Below are 21,236 nucleotides of genomic sequence, written 5' to 3'. Positions count from 1 at the left end.
ATGACTCAAATATCTACATTTATTAAACAGATAAAAAAGATACTTTTCAAGGGGGTCTTTAAATAGCCATCTTCTTTAGGCAGTTGAGACACCAAGTTTAATTTGCACAAAACTTTCTTAGAAACACAACTATTGATTAAGATACCTCTGTTACTTAAGTATAAGTATTAATGACATCTTCTGCTCATTGTTAGCATGTAAACACTTTGATAAAAAAAAATTTTTTTTACCTTCCAATTCCAGGTGATGTATGAGGAAACCATGACAATTCCAATTCCTGTCTCTTCTGTCTAATCAATGCACTCATTTCATCGATCTCTATAAATTCTGTACTAAAAGATAAATTTCAGACCTTCATCAGAATTCCAAATATTTAAGTTCAGCAACACCTAGGTTATATCATGATAGCAAAAATTTTTGTACCTAGCATTATAAACCACATTTAAAAGAATAAGAACCTTTTTCTAAACATTTCAATATGAACTCATTTCTAATGTAAAATTTATTACAAATCAAAATTCTATTTATCTGATTCACAGAAATAATGCTTGAATTGATATCTTGAAGTGACAGAATTTTTAAAAAGTCAATTCAGAATAATATCCTTATTACTGAGAGAAAAAAGCAACACTATTTTCTACCACATGGATCAAAGCTACAGCAAGCAGTCCCAGCAGAAACTATATCTGCAATAGTTTCCCATATGAAACTAAGTGTAAGCCAAAAGGAAAAAATAAAGGAAGGTATAGTTCAGCTTTTCAAAAGGCTACTCTGATGTAATTTTTGTCTTTGGTACCCTAAGCCAAGCACTAAAATTAAATCACACAATCTTAATCTGTCTTGTTCATTCAACTAAAGCTAGGTGATTTTAAAACCCCAACTTAATCTTCAAATTCCACAAATATTTACTTAGTAATCTACATGCCAGTCAGTCACTACAGATTCAAAGATTACTGGATCTACCCTAAAAGGGTTCTGCTTGATTACAATTTAATAAGTAGCTTACTTCTCCATCACATAAAAAGCCTGTGTAGAACAATTTATTATTAATGAAAACAAAACCCACTAGATCATAGGCAGTCACTGCATACTAGAGAGGGTCACAAAATAGCAGGTTTTCTCTTTGCCAGAACTAGTTTATTTTCCAAAAGAAACAAAAACAAAAAACAAGGTGGGCTTTCATGTTTGAGCCAGAACTTAAATTTTTACCAAAAGTTAATTATAATAATGAAACATCAAGAACAAACACATAAAGTAGAAAATACTAACCAGTAAGTTCTACAGGTAAAAGAAGATTCTCCAGTGTGACTACCAGAAGAAAACATATTGGAGAAAATATTTCTGAAGCACTGACTGGTACACTGATTTGATCTTCGAGGCTAGAAAAGTAAAAACAAGTTAGTAAAACAGCAAACAAAAAATCCTCATAACTAATAGCTATATTTAAATATTTTGATATAGCTGAGTTATAGAGTTATGTACTAAACAACCAGAGTGTTTTTATCTAAAAGATTTTACATGAACAAACCTTATTTATTTTAATTGTTGCATTTTTCTTTCCTTCCATTTCACTGTGTGCAGAATTTCCTGTACAAAGACACAAAAAGACTCAGTTACCTTGTCTTAATTTTTATTTTTTTAATATTCATTTATTTATTTTAGAGCAAAAGCAAGAAAGTGCACTCAAGCGGGGGTGGGGGGTGGTGGAGGTGGGGAGGGGGGAGGGCGGGGAGGAGCAAAGGCAGAGGGAGAGAATCTCAAGCAGGCTCCAGGCCCAGCACAGAGCCCTACACAGGGCTCCATCTCACAACCCTGAGATCATGACCTGAGCCAAAACCAAGAGTCGGACGCTTACCGACTGAGCCACCCAGGTGCCCCTTAATTTTTATTTTAAAAGGTTGTACCCTACTACTCCCTCCCCCGCCCTGCTCTCTCTTAAAAAACAAACAAAAACAGTGAAAACAAAACGAAACCAAAAACAAAACAGAAAGGGGTGATCTAAGGTCATGATCTAAGGGTGATGAGATGGAGCCCCATGCTGGGCTCTGTGCTAGATATGGAGCCTGCTTCAGATTCTCTTTCCCTCTGCCCTCCCACCCCCTCTCTCTCTAAATAAATAAATAGTAAAAAATAAAATAAAATAAAAAAATAAAAGGTTGTAAACCAGAAAGTTAAAATACGTAGAAAAGTTCCAATTAAAATAATAGTACCTGCATTGTATAATTTTTCCTAAAGCTAATTTTATCTTGTTAAGCTGCAGATACAAAGAAAATTTAAAAAGCCACAACACAGAAAATTGGTGTGAAACATGTACAAGTGCTGTGCTCAGAGCATGAGTATTAAAATTCTAGTCAACATTTTCTGGCAGCCAATATAAACTTAAACTACCTTGTTACAAGAAGTATATACAAGATGTGAAATTAGTATCAGTAATGCAATGACTATGTCCCTTCCTGCTATAACTTAAAAAACAGTAACTGTTAACCCACCTCAAATGGAGCTGACCCGAGCAACTGGGGCCATCAGCCCTTGTCAACCATAAATTATCATTTAGCTACTGGCACCAATGTCAAGTACCCTGGTTCCTCCTCAAACGTTAAAAGTAGGAAGAGCAGAAGTGTTGATTAAAATAGCTTTCTGTTATAGCAATGTTTTTGGCTGCACTGCTTATGATTTGGGTTTTTTGGTCTTACCTGTCATATCAGGAAATTTATTTCTATGGATACATACTTCCAGATTAAGGAAGATAAAAGACAGTTTCTGCTAACCACAAAAATTGTGTTAACATCTCTACAGATTACTGCTTTTAGTCTTTCTTTACCACGGAGCCTATGTTCTTAGTCTTCTCTACCTCTCAATGCATTTGTTGTCTGCGATAAACCGCTGCTGCTAACTGCTCTCCCCTCAGAACTCTATAAAAGGTGCACCGTGCAAACGACAACAGACCTTTCAATCTTCTGCCTTGCTTGCCTCCCAAAGGGCCTAGTGACTTTGTTCAAAATAAATCACTCTAACGAGGAGGCCTGTTTCCCGCTATTTGTAAGACCATATGCATTGGGGTTTCTTCTGTCCGTCCAGTTGATAATAGGTTACTTTCTACTTAAGAGCATACTAATTTCTTTTTAAGTTCCTATCCAACAGCTGTTTGGTTTCCTGCTATTATCCATCCTTCACGCATCCCATACAGAACTGTTCTAATGAATGTAATTTCAACACTGGGCAAACGGGTACTAGCTGAGTTCCAGGAACTTCTTACTCTTCAATGTACATTTAAAAGATACTAATTTTATTTATAAAAAAGATTTTATTTATTTATTGGAGAGAGAGAGAGAGAGAGAGAGAGAGATGAGCAGGGGGAGGGGCAGAGGGAGGCGGAAAGGAGACTCCCCACTGAGCCCGTAGCCTGACATGAGGCTCAATCCCAGGACCCCGAGATCATGACCTGAGCTGAAGGCAGACACTTAACCGACTGAGCCACCCAGGTGCCCCAAACTGATTTTTTAAATTGCGCATCAAACCAGGAATAAAAATGTGATAGGTATCCAGCCACATTCCTAGAAGTAACTATTTTGGGGCACCTGGGTGGCTCAGTTGTTAAGCATCTGCCTTCGCCTCAGGTCATGATCCCGGAATCCTGGGATCAAGTACCGCATTGGGCTCCCTGCTCTGTGGGAAGCCTGCTTCTCCCTCTCTCACTCCCCCTGCTTGTGTTCCCTCTCTCTCTGTGTCTCTCTCTGTCAAATAAATAAATAAAATCTTAAAAAAAAAAAAAGTAACTATTTCCTTCAACTCCGCTTGAATTGCTGTGTTGTTGCAATAGTGTCTTTTATACCCTAAGGGTATTGAGTTGTTTTCACTCAGGTTTCATTCACTTAATACTTATGAGTTTGTAAAGTTTACATAACACTCCTTCACTTGAAAACCTATCTCAGGAAGCCATCATTAGACAGAACGCTCTCTATGGGAAGAACTGTTCGTTTTCTGGCCAATGCTAAATGTGAAAATTTAGTTCAAAAGGTATTTCACCTATTTCTGGGTAATTCTCAGGTAATTACTGAGCAGCTCCAATAACAATATTCAATACTGGTAGATCTATCTAAATTGTGATCTCCTAGAGACCATTTCACATATCCACCCCCTACTAATCTATCTGCCTTGGGACAGCAATGATAGGCCTTTACATTTCATTTTTTATCAAAGTAATGCATGTACAAACTTTAAGAAGTCAAACAGCACTTCTAGGCTTATAGAGAAAAACTACAGAAATTCCCACTCCCTGAAAGCACTCATCAAACCCCTTAACTGTTTCTTCTAATATTGGCCTCTTTATTTCTAAATAACATGCTTGTACTACTCTACCTTGATATTTTTGGTTTCAGATATTTTCTAATTTTTTTACTATAGAAGATAAAGACTCTTCTCTTAGACCACTGCCCCACCCACTTCCTTAGCTGCTTCTACCGAATGTTCTTTTTTACATATCAACATTTGATATAAGCAATATTACATTAATATAACTGTATAAACATTATTCACGGCTGAACCATATACTAAATTAAGATTATTTTTCTTGTACAACTGCTTGCTTTTCCTAGGGTTAATTAACTATTTTGTTTTCTCTTTTCCTTTTTTCTCTTTATTACCTATGAGTAATTTAGCTAACTCTACAACAAAAGTATAAATCTCCTCTTAATACACTCAAGCCCATCAACTCATCCACAACGTCTGTTTCCCACTCTCATGGAAATGCTATTCCTTTGTCCTGCTCCAGTCTGAACTGGTAACTCTCTAAAAGTTGTTTAATGGTCATCCTGAACTATCCTCTATCATCAACCTGATAATCCCATTTACCTTTTCCCTAAGTCAGAACTCATTTTTTGAATCTCACATTGTTCATTTACTTATTTAGTGAAGCATGCACATCCTCCAGCAAAATTCTGAGGAAGGGTGTGTGAGAATCAATTTTTGAGCTCTTACATGTTTGACAATGTCTATTCTACCCTAACACTTTGATTAACAGGGTTTAGAATGTCCTGGGTAATTATTTTCCCCAGAATTTTCAAGACATCGCTCCAGTGCTCCATCCGTTGTTGATAACATTCTTTTATACATAGCCTGTTTTCTCTCTCTAGAACCTCTTAGGATCTTATTATCTGCAGAGTTCTAGAATTGTATGAAGCACATTAGTTTTTTCCTCATTTACCAGGTATTAGGTTATTTCTTCATCCAGATACTCCCACCCAGCTACTCTGGGAAATTTTCCTTTGTAGTACCTTTTCTTGATAACTTTCTGCCTTTTAGCTTTTTTTCTTTCTGAAATGTTATTATTTGGTACTGAACCTCATAGACTAATACCCTATTGTCTCGTCAACTTTCTGTCTCACCTTCTCAGATTTCTCAGTTTATCCTCTATCCCTGTTGAATTCTACTATAACATTTTTGATTTCCAAGAGTTTTCTTTTTTTAGTCTTTCTTGTTTCAATGATGAACTATCCCTTATCTCTGAGAATATTAATTTTTAAATTGTTTCCTGTTTCCCAGCACTTGGTTTATTCTATCCAGTTCCTTTTGTCTCTGTTTTGATCTCTCTTATACTGGAGGTTTCCCCCAAATATCTGGTGATCCTTGATTTGTGAGACACTAAAATACTGATTGAAAATGGTGAGGATGGGTGGTCAGAGCGTTTCGACTAATGGGTTTCACTGTAGGGTGATCAAGCAGAGATCTATTTCATTTGGAAATTCCCAAATATCAAAATCTCAAGTCTTTTCTCTTAGGTAAGGGAGTATCTCAGAAGATGCCTCCTATTTCCCAATCTGGGAATAAGCAACACTGCAAGTGCCATGGGTAGAGCATTAGAGGCCTTAAAATTTGACTTAATTTCCCTCTCTTTACTCTTTTGTCTCCCCTACCCTCATTTGTGCCAGAGTTTAATCTGATTTAACCACTCACTCTACAGAGTAAGGCTCCAGTCTTTGCCTGGGTGGAATCCTCCCCTACCCTGTTCAGCCAAGACTGCAGGATAAAGTCCTTTAAAACACTTTAACCAATTCTGTTTTTTGGCACCACCCATATCCCTGCTTTCAAAGATAATGGAGGTCCTCAGACCCAAGACTGCCTAAGGTTCTATGCTATGTAAACCGATTTCTTAACTCCCTGCTCCCCATGAAAAGTTCAGCTTACTGCTGAGACAATTTTTTTTTAAGTAGACTCCACCTGCAACATAGGGCTTGAACTCATGACCCCAAGATCAAGAGTCACAAACTCTACTAACTGAGCCAGCCAGCCGCTCCATCTGCTAAGACAATTTATCATTCACCTCACACAATCACTTGCAAGTTTTGTGGACATCTCTTATCTGCTGTCTCTTCTCCCTCGTTCTCTGGTCTTGTAGCTTAAAATTTTTCTTTTCATTCTTTTGTTGTCATTTTAGTAGGGTTCTGGGAAGGATTAGGGAATTAAACAGGTGTTATGCTTATCAATCTGTTACGCTTAGCTGGAAGCTTGTCTTATTTGTTTGAATTCAGCACATCCTAAACATGTTTCATGAAATACTAATCCCAAAAGATGTTTCATGAAAACATCTTTTCTACAGTACAAACAAGTATGAAAAAGGCTCTTAAGCTTAGAGCCCATTACTTGGCAGGTACCCAATTACAGCTTGATTAACTGATTCCAAAGTTAATAAAGCCATAATTAAATGGATCTAGCTGTACTTAAAGAAGCACTCCATTAAGAAATGTCTGAAAACGGGATACTTTTTACAAACTACATCAATTATAAACTATTAGCCCAAACCAAAGATTAATGTTCATTCTAAGAACTAAGTACATAAAGGACTTCAAAATCTAAAAAAAAAAAAAAAGCATGACAACTCAGTTATCTAGCATGAGTAAAGAAAGTAACATTTCCTTAACACATTTGCCAAAGGTATGCTATCTAACCTTTCCCAGTATCTTCAAGTGAGGCACCAGTATCTTTATCAAATGAAGAAACCAGAACAGTTTACATAATTTTACTACAGTCATAGATGATTTAATGGAAAACGAGTACAAAACCCAAGCGGCCCAACTCCCAATAAAATCTATTAGGCCTGCTACAATTTTAATGTATAATTTCTAATTCAGATAAAAGAATTTCACGTTTCATATGCTCTATTCATTAGTTTCAGTAGTGTATAACATAAAGATAAATAACTTCAGGCATAAAGTCACACATAAATGTTCACAGAACAGTCCCCTCCTGCTTCAAAAACCTTTAAGAAATGGAAGAAGCTACACCGAGTTGCTTCTAAAATCTACTTAAGCAGTCCTAGGTAAAGAAACAAGGTTTTCTCAAGAAGTTTTATTATAAAAAGAAATTTAAATTATCTTTAGGACACAATGGCTCCTGTTCAATGTAACTGGGTAAGTAAATAAAGATGTATTTAATATGCTTAACTTGCCACTAACTCTACCTTCACCTTAATCTCTTTGTTCTGTGCTCAGCCATCAAATGCCTACATTTAAGGGTCCAAGGTTGCTTTTCTCTTGTATAAAGGTTCATTACTGCCCTAAACTTTGAGACAATTACAAGTGACATTTATAGGTTCTCTTAGGGTCTTCTAATGAGGCAGTTTGTTAATAAAAAGTATCTAAGAAATCTCATGCGGAACATGAAAAAAAATTTTTTTAAAAAGGAGAAAATTTTAATGTAGTAGAACCAATGAACACACACTTCAAAAGAAATGTTTCCAGCAAAGGGCAGTGATCAGACAGGAGCACCACTAGATGCAGTAGCTCTCTATGTCACTGTCTTACATTGAATGAAGGGGCTGCTGACTCATTTTTTTTTAATTTAAATTCAATTAATTAACATATAGTGTATTACTGTAAAGTTCAGTGATTCATCAGTTGTAATATAACACCCAGTGCTCATTACATCACGTGCCCACCTTAATGCCCATCACCCAGTTACCCAACCCCCCATCCCCGCTTCCCTCTCCCTTCCAGTAACCCCTCAGTTTGTTTCCTATGATTAAGAGTCTCTTATGGTTTGTCCCCCTCTCTGATTTCATCTTGTTTTATTTTTCCCTCCCTTCCCCTATGCTCCTCTGTTCCATTTCTTAAATTCCACATATGAGTGAAATCATATAACTATCTTTCTCTGAATGACTTACTTCGCTAAGCATAATACCCTCTAGTTCCATCCACATCGCTGCAAATGGCAAGATTTAATTTTTTTGATGGCTGAGTAATATTCCATTTTATGTATGTATGTGTGTGTGTGTGTATATATATATACCATATCGTCTTTATCCATTCATCCATCGATGGACATCTGGGCTCTTTCCACAAGTTTGGCTACTGTGGACATTGCTGCTATATGCATTGGGGTGCAGGTGCCCCTTCGGATCACTACATTTGTATCTCTGGGGTAAATACCCTGGGTCGTAGGTGATGTGGGAAACAAAGGCAGAAGAAAAATTAAATTTACTATCTAGAGCCCATTGACAAGTCCTTGAAAACAGGCAGAGTGACATTCCTCTAGGGACTCAACTGGCAATCCTAGCCTGAGCTGTAAGTCTACTTTAATGTATAAGAATTCCTTTGGAAACTTCCTTTATCTCTAAACCGTCCAAGATATGTGATGGTAATCACCCCCCAAGCAGATGGCCCACCGATATACATCTGAAGGGTCTCATGACTAAGGTTTTATTAGATGGTAATAAATGACCTTTTCCCAACAATAGCTAGCCCGCTCAAGGTCCTGGAAATCTTGCTTCCAAAATTCCTTAGAGACTTGCGCTATCCCTAACCCCCTCCCAACTTGGAAGTATATAATGGGCCACTCCTCATGACCCTGGTACAGCTCTTTCTGCTCACGTGTCCTGTCCCCATGCTTTAATAAAACCACTTTTTTGCACCAAAGACAACTCAAGAATTCTTTCTTGGCCATTGGCTTCGAACCCTAATAATGTCTTTCCTGTATCAGTAGGGTAGCTCTATTTTTAACTTTTTGAGGAACCTCCTTACTGTTTTCCAGAGTGGCTGTACCAGCTTGCATTCCCACCAGCAGTGTAAGAGGGAGGAAAGGGAAAAGTAAAGGTAAAAACTCTTAAAGGTCCTATTCCTATAGCTGTGGTTTATGAACTTTAGTCTGGGGAAAAAAAAAAAAAAAGACTGATAACACATTTCTGAAAGGTAAGGCAAAATAAGGTTAATTGATCTATTAAGTAGGGAACAGACATGATGCTATCAAAATGATAGGTAATTTTATATTAATTATTTTTTAGCTCAAAAGTACATCCAAACAAGAGCCATCAAAATAAATAAGATAATAATTTGAGTTATAAAGGCTGCAGACAACCATAAAGTGAAAGGCTTAAGATGGGTAACATTACTAATATCATGCTTTAGTATTACTGTGTGGTGGGAAGAGGCACCGGATATGGCGTCAGAAGACTGATCAAATTCTGGCTGCTCCAACTGTTAGCTGTGTGATCTTGGCCAAGATACCGAGCCTTTTAAAACTGTCTGAAAGTTTACAATTATGAATGATTCTGAACATTCCATAAAGTACAAAAAATGACACCTACAAAGCAGATCTGACTAATGTTAACATTTAGCCATTTTTATTTAACATTAATCTGTCTCCTTCCTTCATTAAAGGAAACTATTTCCCTGAATTTGGTATTGTTCTCATGCATATTTTTATTACTTAAGCTTCCTGAATCTCAGTTTTCTATCTGTTACACCTATAGATCAATTATCTTTTGTTATCGGGTAGTTGCAGCCAAGGACAATCAAATAGTAAGTAGTTTATAGTCACTACCACTTTGCATGATACCCTGGAAAATGCCATTTAGAAAATACCCACAAGAAACTTAGAATCATATAGGAAAAAACTCATACACCCAAGACAATGCACCGTATTTTGATGAAGTTAACTATAAGGTCTTGAATAACTTTATGTAACAATATGGGGGGAGGGGGGAAACGGCCAATTAAATTCTCACAGTACATTTTTCTTTAATTACAGAAAACTTCAAACAATACAAAAGTAGACAGAATAGCATAATGAAATCCCCATATACCCACATCCCAATCTCCAAAATCATTAATTCATATCCAGTGTTAATTTATCTACAACCTTCTCAGGATCATTTGGAAACAATTCCGGACACTGTATCATTTAATACGTAAATATTTCAGTATATAATTCCAAAAAGACAAGTGCTCTTTGGGAAAAAAATATCCTTAATACCATTCTCACAAATAAACAAAACCCCAGTAATTCCTTAATATCAAATACCCAATGTTCAATTTTCCCCAATTGTCCATAGTTGTATTTGTTTCCGTTTTCTAAAAATTTTATTTAACAGAGAGAGAGAGAGATAATGCACGCACAAGCAGGCAGAACAGGAGGGAGAGGGAGAAGCAGACTTCCCGCTAAGCAGAGAGTCTGATGTGGGGCTTGATCCCAGGACCCCGGGATCATGACCTGAGCTGAAGGCGGACACTTAACCAACTGAGCCACCCAGGTGCCCCAAGTTATATTTGCTTACTTTCTTTTTATGACATGTTAGAATAAGGATCCAAATAAGATCCATAAATTGTGATTGCTTAATGTTTGTCTCTTTAATTGATGGGTTCTCCATCCCTTTTAAACTCCTTGAAATTTTCGGACTGCAGAAACCAGGTCATTTGTGTCTAAAATTTTGCTGATTGCATCCCCTTGTAGTTGCTTAATACGCTTCTGTGTTTCTATACATCCTGTAAATCAGTAGTCAGATTTTTAATCAGATACAGGGTTTTTTGTTTTTACTACTGTATATCTGTTATTTACTTCCGTAAGGAGGTGTTTAATGTTTGCTGCTCTCTCCTTTGTGATGCTAACAGCCATTGCTGATCACTGCCTAGGATCCATTAATTCATCAGAGTTTACAAAATGCTGATATTCAAAATCTGTAATTCCATCTAAAATTATTTGCTGAAATATTTCTAAAAAAAATTAACTTTCCTTTATTACTGTTCAATTATCCTGATGTACAGTTTACCTAGGAAGGGCATGAGAGATGCTTTGATATTTTTCTTCATATACCGGTTTTCAAAGTAAGTTAACCTCCTAGCATCCTCCTAAACAAACCAATTAGTTAGTCTGTTTGCTTATAAGGTAGCAAGATGAACTCTTGGACTTCAACATATCTGTAAGGTCTCAATAACTATAGTTATTACTCTTCCTGATGCTCAAATTGCCCCATTTTTGGCTAGAGGGAGTCCAATCAAGTTGATTCCAAAGACTTTTTGTTATGATGCAAGTAGTGTTTAAAAACTCCTTGCTTTTAGAAAAATGTTCTAGGCACATCTTATTTATTACCTCAAACCTAGAATCAGTCATTTATTTCAAGGTGCCCTGGTACTTTCATTGGAAAATGGTATTTGGAGAACACAATCTAGGCACCAGGGTTGGGGTACACTGTTTTCATATCACTTAGAAATTTTATTTTATAAATACTAAAACAGCTCTTTAGTGAACTTGTACTGGAAAGAATCCCCCCAAAATTCATGTCCACCTGGAACCTCAGAATATTATGACATTTAGAAATATGATCTTGGGGCACCTGGGTGGCTCAGTTGGTTAAGCCTCTGCCTTCGACTCAGGTCACCATCTCAGGATCCTAGGACCAAGCCCCACATGGGGCTCCCTGCTCAGCAGGAAGTCTGCTTCTGTCTCTCCCTCTGATACTCCTCCCCGCTTGCACTCTCTAGTCTCAGATGAATAAATAAAATCTTAAAAAAAAAAAAGAAATAGGATCTTGGCAGATGCAATAAGGTAAGACTGATATGAGACCATACTGGATTAAGGTGGACACTAACTAAATTCAATGAGAGTGTCCTTATCAGAGACAGAAAATTATATAGAGGGAGACACAGAGGAAGAACATATAAAGACAGAGACAGAGATTCCAGTGATGCAGCTACAAGCCCAAGAATGCCAAGGATTGCCAAGAGACACCAGAAGTTAGGAAGAGGCAAGGAAGGATTCTTCCCTAGAACCTTCAGAAGGAGTATGGGTCTGCCAACACCTTGACTTCAGAATTTTAACCTCCAGAATGGTAAGAAAACAAATTTCTGTTTGTTTAAGCCAGCAAGTTTGTGATTAATTTGTTATAGCAGCCCTAGGAAACTAATATAGATCTAGACATTGTTTTTTTTCCTGTTTTTAAATAAAATCATAAATAAAAATTAATATACAGGTATAATAAATAGCTGAGGTATTTGTAAAACTTCCTTAAATGTAGAATCAAACTTTTTCTAATTACACACCTTCCTTGACTTACAATGGGATTATATCCCAATAAACACACTATAAGTTGAATGAAAATACCTTAAAGCGCATTTAATACACCGAACCTACTGAACATCACAGCTTAGCCTAGGCCTACCTTTAACACACTCAGAACATTTCCATTAGCCTATAGTTGGGCAAAATCATCTAACACAAAACCTATTTTATAATAAAGTGTTGGCTATCTCATGTAATTTACTGAATACTGTACTGAAAGTGAAAAATGGAATGGTTGTACAGGTACAGAGTGGTTTTAAGTATATTAGTTTTTTTACCCTTGTGATTGCATGGCTGACTGGGAGTTGCCTAGTATCACAAGAGAGTACTGTGCTATATATCGCTAGCCTTGAAAAAAAATCAAAATTCAAAGTGCACTTTCTACTGAATGTGTATCACTTTCACACCACTAAAAGTCAGAAATCCTAAGTCTAAGCATTGTAAATTGCAGACCATCTGTAAGATGGCCCGAAGATAAATAGATCTTATTTGCATATGACATGCAAACATCCATATTTCTTCAGAGCACCTCTACTTGGTTGTAGAGTAGGCATCTTACATAAGTTCAACAGAGAATTCCTGATTATACCCTTCTAATCATTCAACCAGCCTTCACCATTTCAGTAATCAGCAACTCCATTTTAACAATTCATCAGGCCAAGATCTCAGAATCAACCTTATACCCAACATCCAATCCATCAGCAAATCCTGTTAATTTCACCTTTACAATATATTACAATATATTCAGAATTGAACCACTTCTCACTACTTCCACTAATACCTTCTTGACCCAATCTACCATGATCTGTGGCCTGGAAAATAGCCACCTAACTGGTCTCTCAGTCCTCTTATGATCTATTCCCTTCTTAACAGGCAGAGTTATCCTTTAACCATATGTCAGATCACGTCACCCCAGAAAATGCTTCTCATCTCACACAGGCCCTAAAGGCCCTGCCCACCAATGTCTTAATTCTTCCTCCTCTACCTATCTAACTCAATCATTCCAGTCATATTGACCTCCGTGCTATTCCTTGACCATACCAAAGTTGTTCTTGTCTCAGGGCTTTTGCACTTGCTGTTGTCTCACCTAGAACACTCCTCCCTGAGATATCTTTATGGCTTCATCCCTTAATTCTTTTAGGTTGCTATTCAAATATAAACTTATCCAAGAGGATTTCCTTGACCCCTTAATGAGATATCACCTCCATGATGTCATCACCCTTTATCACTTTACCCTGTTCTATTCTTTAAAGCACTTATCACTACCTGTCATATTATACATTTATCTTTTTATTGTCCACAGAAGGTACTCCATGAGCAAGCACTTTTTGTCTCTTTTATACACTACTATACTCCTAAGAGTCTAGAACTGTGCTTAGTATGGTTTGTTGAATGGGGCGAGCTGATCTCAATTCTCTTTGGCTCTATTAGTATGAACATCTCATACTGAGTACATGCTGTGTACGGATTTAGAACTTAAATATGAGTAATTTTCATTAAATACAATACCTAAATACAAGCTAACTATGTCATCAGGTATGATGATTGAATCTACTTCAATGCAAGAAGTAAAACTGGCAATGTTGGATGTATTAAACTTCCCAAGTACAAAGCAGTATCATAGAAAAAACTAAAAGGAAAATCACCAAGTACCCTCAAATCAATCCAGATGTATAAATACATTTGCTCATAATTACCTAGGTATTATTAGTACTTCTGTAGTATCCACTCATAAAGCATAATGAGTATCTCTGACTACCCTAAACCAAACAAATAACTCAGGCATCTTAACTTAAGTAGACACAGCACTAGGTTACAGGGCTTGGACCATATTAACCTTCTGGCAGGAATAGTTTTCTCTCCCTAAAAATAAGGCCATGCAGAAGATATATGCTAAAGGAAATTACAGTAGTCTTAAAATTAAGATTAATACAGTGAGAGCATGCCAAATTATTTAAAGAAAGTCTATAACATCATTTAATCTTCCTCAGCAGTAAATTTTATATCAGATCCTAGAGTTACTGAGCAAAGGCTATCCATAAAAAAGGATGCTAATCTATAGCAATGACAGAAAAAGTTTTGATATCTAAAGTTTTTAGCAAAGAAAATGCTGTGTGACCAAAGAAGTCCTTATACTGCAATTTTATATAAATAGTAAATTCAAAGGTAGTAAATCTGGGGATCAATGAACCTGAGAGATCATGTTAATTCCAATCAGAAAAAGTAACAACATCCAAATCTCATAATCTATAAAAAAATGTTGATTATCATTTACTCTTAAGAACAATGAATTCATTAATTCTTTGGATCTATAAATAGAAATTCATTGTAACCTAACCTGGAAAATAAATGTTCACCCCCTTGCTTACAAACAACTTATAGTAAGTTTTTCTTTGCAACAGAAAAAACAACCTAAACCCTGAGGAAGAGTCACAAAGCACTGTGGTGCCATTTTTCTCAGGCCCTTGCAAAGCTTTCCTACATTAGAGGACCATGCACTAGACAAGAACAAAAGGAATATTTAACTGCTCATCTTCGTTTCCAAACAAAAGTTTCAAGTTAGAAGTGTGGCTAGAGGCCAAACCACAACTTCTTCTGGAAACTGTGAATTAACTTCCTATTGCCACAGACCTCTCTCAGTAACTATAAGGCTACTGCTTACAGTTTCTGGCCCACAAAGTATGTTACCTCATCTCCCCTAAGGACTTTTGCACTAATGAGTGGAATAAGACCATATGCAGGCTGCTAATCACCAAGTAATTAGAAAACACTCTTCTCTCCTTTTCCTTTTCTAACACACACACAAACACCCATGTGTGGGCACATGCACTCAAACTCAAATCTCTTCCCTCCCTCAAAGCTGAGCATAAAAGGGGGGGGGGGGAACAGCATAAATGATTCTATGAAAGGTTTATAGAAGACTGAACACAATGTACAGAGCTCAGTAGAGTTCTGTGTATGACTATTTTCCAAATCAAAATGTAACCAAGAAGAACTTTAACACAAGCACTAAAGAAACAAAAAAAGGTAGAAAACACAAGTAAAAAAGGTCACTTACTATGTGTCATCTTCAAGTCATTAAGTTTTGCATTTAACAGATCTTCTTTTAGGACTTTTTTCCTGTAAACATTAATAAAGAGGTGAAATAACTAAAATAAAATTGTTGTTCTGCTCATTTATTTTTCAATTCACTGCCAAGCAAAATGAAATGGATTATGCACTGAGTTTTAAATTCTAGCAAAGAAAGCATGACCAGTTGCCACTCCCCACTCAGTTGCTACTCTCCACTCCAATGACTTACAAGGGAGTTTCACTACCAAGAAAAAAAAAATACCACAATCCCTTTCCCTGGAACTGGTAGAAAGCATCAGAAAGGAAGGGGTGTCAGGATTTTTGTACTACTTTAGAAGGGAGAGGCAACAATGAATGGATATCTAAGTGCTGTAGAGACTAGGTTATATGCAGTGAATTTAAGATTGAATGAAAGGAATGCTAAAAACATCCAAAGACTCCAAAAAAGAATATACTATAAATATTCAACAGCTGACAGATATACTATAAATATTCAATAGCTGACAGATTTTCCACCTTGGGAGAAATCATGAAGGGGCTGACTTGGTAGGCAAAAGCAAATTATTATTTTGCATCTGCTACTTCTCTGTACCATCCTGCTACCACACATCCCTGAGAAAAAGCAGTTAAGCATATGGACTATCTCAGCTGTTAGACCCACTGTATGGCCCTGTTATAGGACATACAGTGATGACCACTGCACTCTCAGTAAGGGCCAGAGAATTGTGGTAATTCAGAGGAAGCATAAAAATGTATATCCGTGACACAGTCATAGCTAGTGATAGGAGATGGATCAAGAATGAAGCTAGCAGAAGTTCTTCAGTGTGCTGGGAAAGCGTGCTACTATTTTCTATGTAAACATAAATGCAAGAATCAAAACTGACTCAGAGTTAAAAGAAAATGTTAATAAAATTTGCTCTAATGCAAACTGGGTTTATGGCTGGGCTCTTTGAATGGGTGTTCCATGAATCCCTTAAAATCACATACAAAGTTTTGTCTGTAAGTATATTTTATGACCTATTTTCCGGTAGAAGGTGTCTATAGCCTTCTTCAGATCCTCAAAGAAGTCCATAACTTCCAAAAAGATCTAAAGAGCTGCAGTGTTATAAAAGTGTGGCATGATTTAATAAACCTTAAGAACTACTGCCAACGGTTTAGTACCTAAATAAATCGACTCTGTTAAGAAATTAGTATTCTTGGGGTGCCTGGGTGGTATAGTCTGTTAAGTGTCCGACTCTTGGTTTCAGCTAGGGTTGTGATCTCAGGGTCATGAGATCAAACCCCAAGCGAGGCTGCATGCTCAGCACAGAGTCTGCTTAGACTCTCTCTCTCTCCCTCTGCCGCTCCCCCTACTAAATGAATGAATCTTTAAAAGAAAAAAAAAAAGGAGTTAGTATTCTGATTAAATGTACTAATGAATCATAGGTTTAATTACGAATTTGACAGTATGTATTGTCTTAAGAATACAATTTTTGGACAGCATTATATGTCAGATCAAAATGGGCTTAACTTTTAAATGTATTAGAACAATTTAAGTATTAGTTATAAATTAATTTCCAGTACATTATTAACTCAATTTAGTTCAAAAAATATGTTAAATACCTATTAAACTCAAGTACTAAGCACTGTATTTCTAGGCAATTACATTTTAACAACAGTAATTAAAGAAACAAATCCAAACATGTTAAAACAAAAATGGTTGTTATGGTAGGTACCAAGTGCCTGCTACAATACAAAAAAAGAAAATTATAAAGATAATAATAAGCAGTTTCAATTAGAACTGTCTCATGAAGAATGTTGTGCTATATCATTATTTATTTTCTACTTTTTGTACATAAATACTAGAGCAATGCTACTCAAAATGTGGTCAGTGTACCAGTGCTTATTCATTATTGGTTTGCCATATACAGAAATGAGTAAGCTTTAATTTACACTGCTATAACATTTTCATTTTACAAAAATATCTAAACAGATTACAGAAAAAAACAAAAAAAACTCCTCAAAGAGAGTTCAAATTCTATTCTCAGATTTCAGCTGATCCTTTCTTAAATTATCAAGTATGTGCCTTAAAAGAAGTTAATTAAATACATTTAAATCCCACATCGTTAAATAAAAAAAGAGAGTACTCTTTTTTTATTAGCTATCTTCTGGTTTTAAACATTCGGACTGTACTTCTAAAATTCATCACTAACCTCATACAGCTTTTAGAATTTTCACAACAGGAGAGCTGCTTCTTTAAAGAGCTTTCAGTTTTCTTGTCTTTTGTTTCTCTCAACTGTCTTTTTACTTGAACCTAGAAGAAAAGCAAAATCCCTTATTTAGAGTGATAATCCAGCATCACAAGTGATAACCTATCAATTCCCCTTTGAAAGGATAAAAAATTAAAGATACAAAATTTTCTGAATGAAAGGGTAGCCCAAACACATATGCTTATTCATTCAAGCATGCTAAACCGTAAGACTGGTAAGTGTGCTAAGCTCCAGGGAAACAAAATAGTGAGAGGCATGTAAACAGAAAGTGCTCATGAGCACAGATCTGTGTGTGTGTGTGTGTGTGTATACACACACATACATATGTATATAGGACTGAGAAATTAACTCTATTTGATGATAACAGAGAAGACTTTAATGAGTTGGTCTTAAAGAGTAGGAATTTGGGGGCACCTGGGTGGTTCAGTCCCAGGGTCCTGGGATCAAGCCCCGCATCGGGCTCCCTGCTCAACGGGAAGCCTGCGTCTCCCTCTCCCTCTGCTTGTGTTCCCTCTCTCACTGTGTCTCTGTCAAATAAATAAGTAAAATCTTAAAAAAAAAAAAAAAAAAAGTAGGAATTTGTCTAAGAAAAAAAATATTCTGAATGGAAGAAAGAACACAGTTAAAAGGACAATTAGAAGCCAATGCAGATAGGGAAGAAAATATTAGCAGGCTATGAAGTTGATGTAATATATTAGGACCAGATTGTAAAGGGCTTCAAATAAGAAAATAATTCCATGGGAACCAGCGAATAAATGGAGGTATTAAAGCAAGTGAATGAAATGACCAAATTTGTTTTTCAGGATAAACTTTGTCAGTGATTTGGAGAATGAACCAGTTAAGGAGAGACTATAAAGGCTGGGAAACCAGAAGAAAACTCTTATAGTTGTGTAGATCTACACTGCAGGAGACAATCACTAGCCATATGTGGCTACTGAGCACTGAAATGTGGCTTGTCTCAATTGAGATGTACTCTAAGTGTAAAATATACACTGGATTTCAAAGATATACAACAAGGTAAAACGTTTCAATATTTCTTTAAAAATACTGTATGTTGACATAATACGTTAATTATGTTGAATTAAATATATTATAAAAATTTATTTTAACGGTTTCTTTTTACTCTTTCAATGTGACTACTAAAAGTAAAAAATTTAAATTATAGTGGCTTGTAGTATATTTCTATTGGCAAAACCAGTCTAGATGACAGCACGAAGGCCTACAAAGAAGTGACAAAAGAGGAATGAAGAGAAAACAAATTTATGACATTGCTCAGAAGGACTAGGCAAAGATGAGGGAGAAAGAAAAAATTGAAAACTCCCACATGAGTTCTGGACATGTTAATGTTTACATTCCTCGGTATGCTACATGGATGGAGATGTCCAACAAGCAGATGAAAACATAAATCTGGTTCTGAGGAAAGAGATCTGGGCTAGTGATAGTTTTAGAAGCCATACTAATATAGGTAAGAGCTGAAAGCCACTGGAGTTCTTGAGAAGATTTAGAGAGAAAGTATCCCCAGAAAACTGAAAGGAATTTAAAATTTAAGAAATGATTTTTAAAAAGGTAAGGAAGGCAGAGAGATGGTAGTAAAGACTGTGAAAGGTCAGAAAAGTAAAACAAATGAACATTGATACAAACATTCATAAAAGGACATCCTATAAGCCAAAGAAAATAAAGGGTAGTTAAGAGCACCACATGCAGAAAACAAAAAATTATTCTAAACCTTAGTGAGGACACGTTTACAGAGGTAAATGTTCAATGTGAGTTGAAAAGCAATTATGAAAAGGGAGTAACCAAGTATAGATGTCTCATTCAAGGTTAGCTGGAAAGGGATAAAGATAATAAAGGGAAGATTCAGAAGTAAAGGTCAAAGGAAAATATTAAGAGCATGTAGTTAATATCACATAGTAAGAAATAATTGTTAAGTCTGACTAAATTAGGTTAACACTGCACCAAACTTTTTAAAAAAGATTTATTTATTTGAGGGAGGAGGGAGGGGCAGCAGGACAGAGAGAAGAGAGAGAAGGCCCCGAACAGACTCTGTGCTCAGCATGGTACCCGACCTGGGGCCCAATCTCACAACCTCGAGATCACAACCCAAGAGGAACCCAAGAGTGGGATGCTCAACTAACTGCACCACCCAGGTGCCCCTGGCACCAGACTTTTAAGTAAAATACAAACCATATTAAAGAAAACGTAAATTGTTAGTCCAAGCAACAAAACAAAGTTTTAGAGGAAAATATCTTTGGAAGCTAGTTCATGCCAATACATCTTCAACATAATATATATAGTCTGGAAAAACAGAGAATCTGTCTTTCAGAGAAGCCATGCTTTAATTTTTATCATAATATTACACATTTATATTAAATCTTTTCTCCAAGACATACTAATTTATATAGATGTATAAGTACACAATGACAACAGGCAAAATCATTTTTTACATATGTCATGTTATTTGAATTTTAGTCTCATTTGTTCCTTGTCAATGAGACTCATTTGGTAAAAATATATCAAAACAAATTAGATACCTACACTGAGGACATCTTATGCTTAAATAGTCGTATGTCGCTTCCATACCCCTTCCTACTCACAAAGACAGTAACCAAGCTGTTAATGGACTTATCATGCTACGTGGGAACAGTCCCCCGCCTCTGCCCCCCATCAATGGCATCAGGTATCTATATAGTAAGAATTTTTTTTTTAAGATTGTATTTATTTATTTGACAGAGAGAGACAGCGAGAGAGGGAACACAAGCAGGGGGAGTGGCAGAGGGAGAGGCAGGCTTCCCACGGAACAGGGAGCCCGATGCAGGGCTCGATCCCAAGACCCTCGGATCATGACCTGAGCGGAAGGCAAACGCTTTTTTTAAATTATGTTATGTTAATCACCATACATTACATCATTTAGTTTCTGATGTAGTGTTCCATGATTGTTTGCGTATAACACCCAGTGCTCCATTCAGTACATGCCCTCTTTAATACCCATCACCAGGCTAACCCATCCCCTTACCCCCTTCCCCTCTAGAACCCTCAGTCTGTTTCTCAGAGTCCATAGACTCTCATGGTTCGTCTCCCCCTCCGATTCCCCCCCTTCATTTTTCCCTTCCTATTTTTTTTTTAACATATAATGTATTGTTTCAGAGGTACAGGTCTATGATTCAACAGTCTTATACAATTCACAGCGCTCACCATAGCACATACCCTCCCCAATGTCTATCACCCAGCCACCCCATCCCTCCCTCCCCCCACCCCTCCAGCAACCCTCAGTTTGTTTCCTGAGATTAAGAATTCCTTGTATTAGCAAGATATGATACAAGTCTTTCTCTGATTGACTTATTTCACTCAGCATAATACCCTCCAGTTCCATCCACGTCGCTGCAAATGGCAAGATTTCATTCCTTCTGATGGCTGCATAATATTCCATTGTATATATATACCACATCTTCTTTATCCATTCATCTCTAGATGGACATCTTGGCATCATTAGTTTTTGATATAGTGATCCACGATTCATTATTTTCGTATAACACCCAGTGCTCCGTGTAGTACATGCCCTCTTTAATACCCATCACTGGGCTAACCCCT

At 36.6% G+C, this 21,236-nt stretch overlaps 1 protein-coding gene across 4 annotated transcripts in view; it reads right to left on the bottom strand.

The window, feature by feature from the left end:
• SCAF11 (SR-related CTD associated factor 11) overlaps positions 1–21,236 on the bottom strand; it is a 76,579-nt gene that overhangs the window by 11,643 nt on the left and 43,700 nt on the right. For all 4 annotated transcript variants that reach the window (XM_035002816.1, XM_035002815.1, XM_035002817.1 and 1 more), the window contains 5 exons: positions 17,592–17,692; positions 15,386–15,447; positions 1,529–1,587; positions 1,270–1,379; positions 231–332 (listed from right to left, as the gene is read on the bottom strand). In XM_035002816.1, coding sequence (XP_034858707.1) covers positions 231–332; positions 1,270–1,379; positions 1,529–1,587; positions 15,386–15,447; positions 17,592–17,692 — 434 coding nt within the window. The remainder of the gene's footprint in view (positions 1–230; positions 333–1,269; positions 1,380–1,528; positions 1,588–15,385; positions 15,448–17,591; positions 17,693–21,236) is intronic.

This window comes from Mirounga leonina, unplaced genomic scaffold (assembly GCF_011800145.1).
Source record: "Mirounga leonina isolate KUSES-001 unplaced genomic scaffold, KU_Mleo_1.0 Mir_126, whole genome shotgun sequence".
NCBI lineage: Eukaryota > Metazoa > Chordata > Mammalia > Carnivora > Phocidae > Mirounga > Mirounga leonina.
This window is presented reverse-complemented; position numbering and strand designations above follow the sequence as displayed.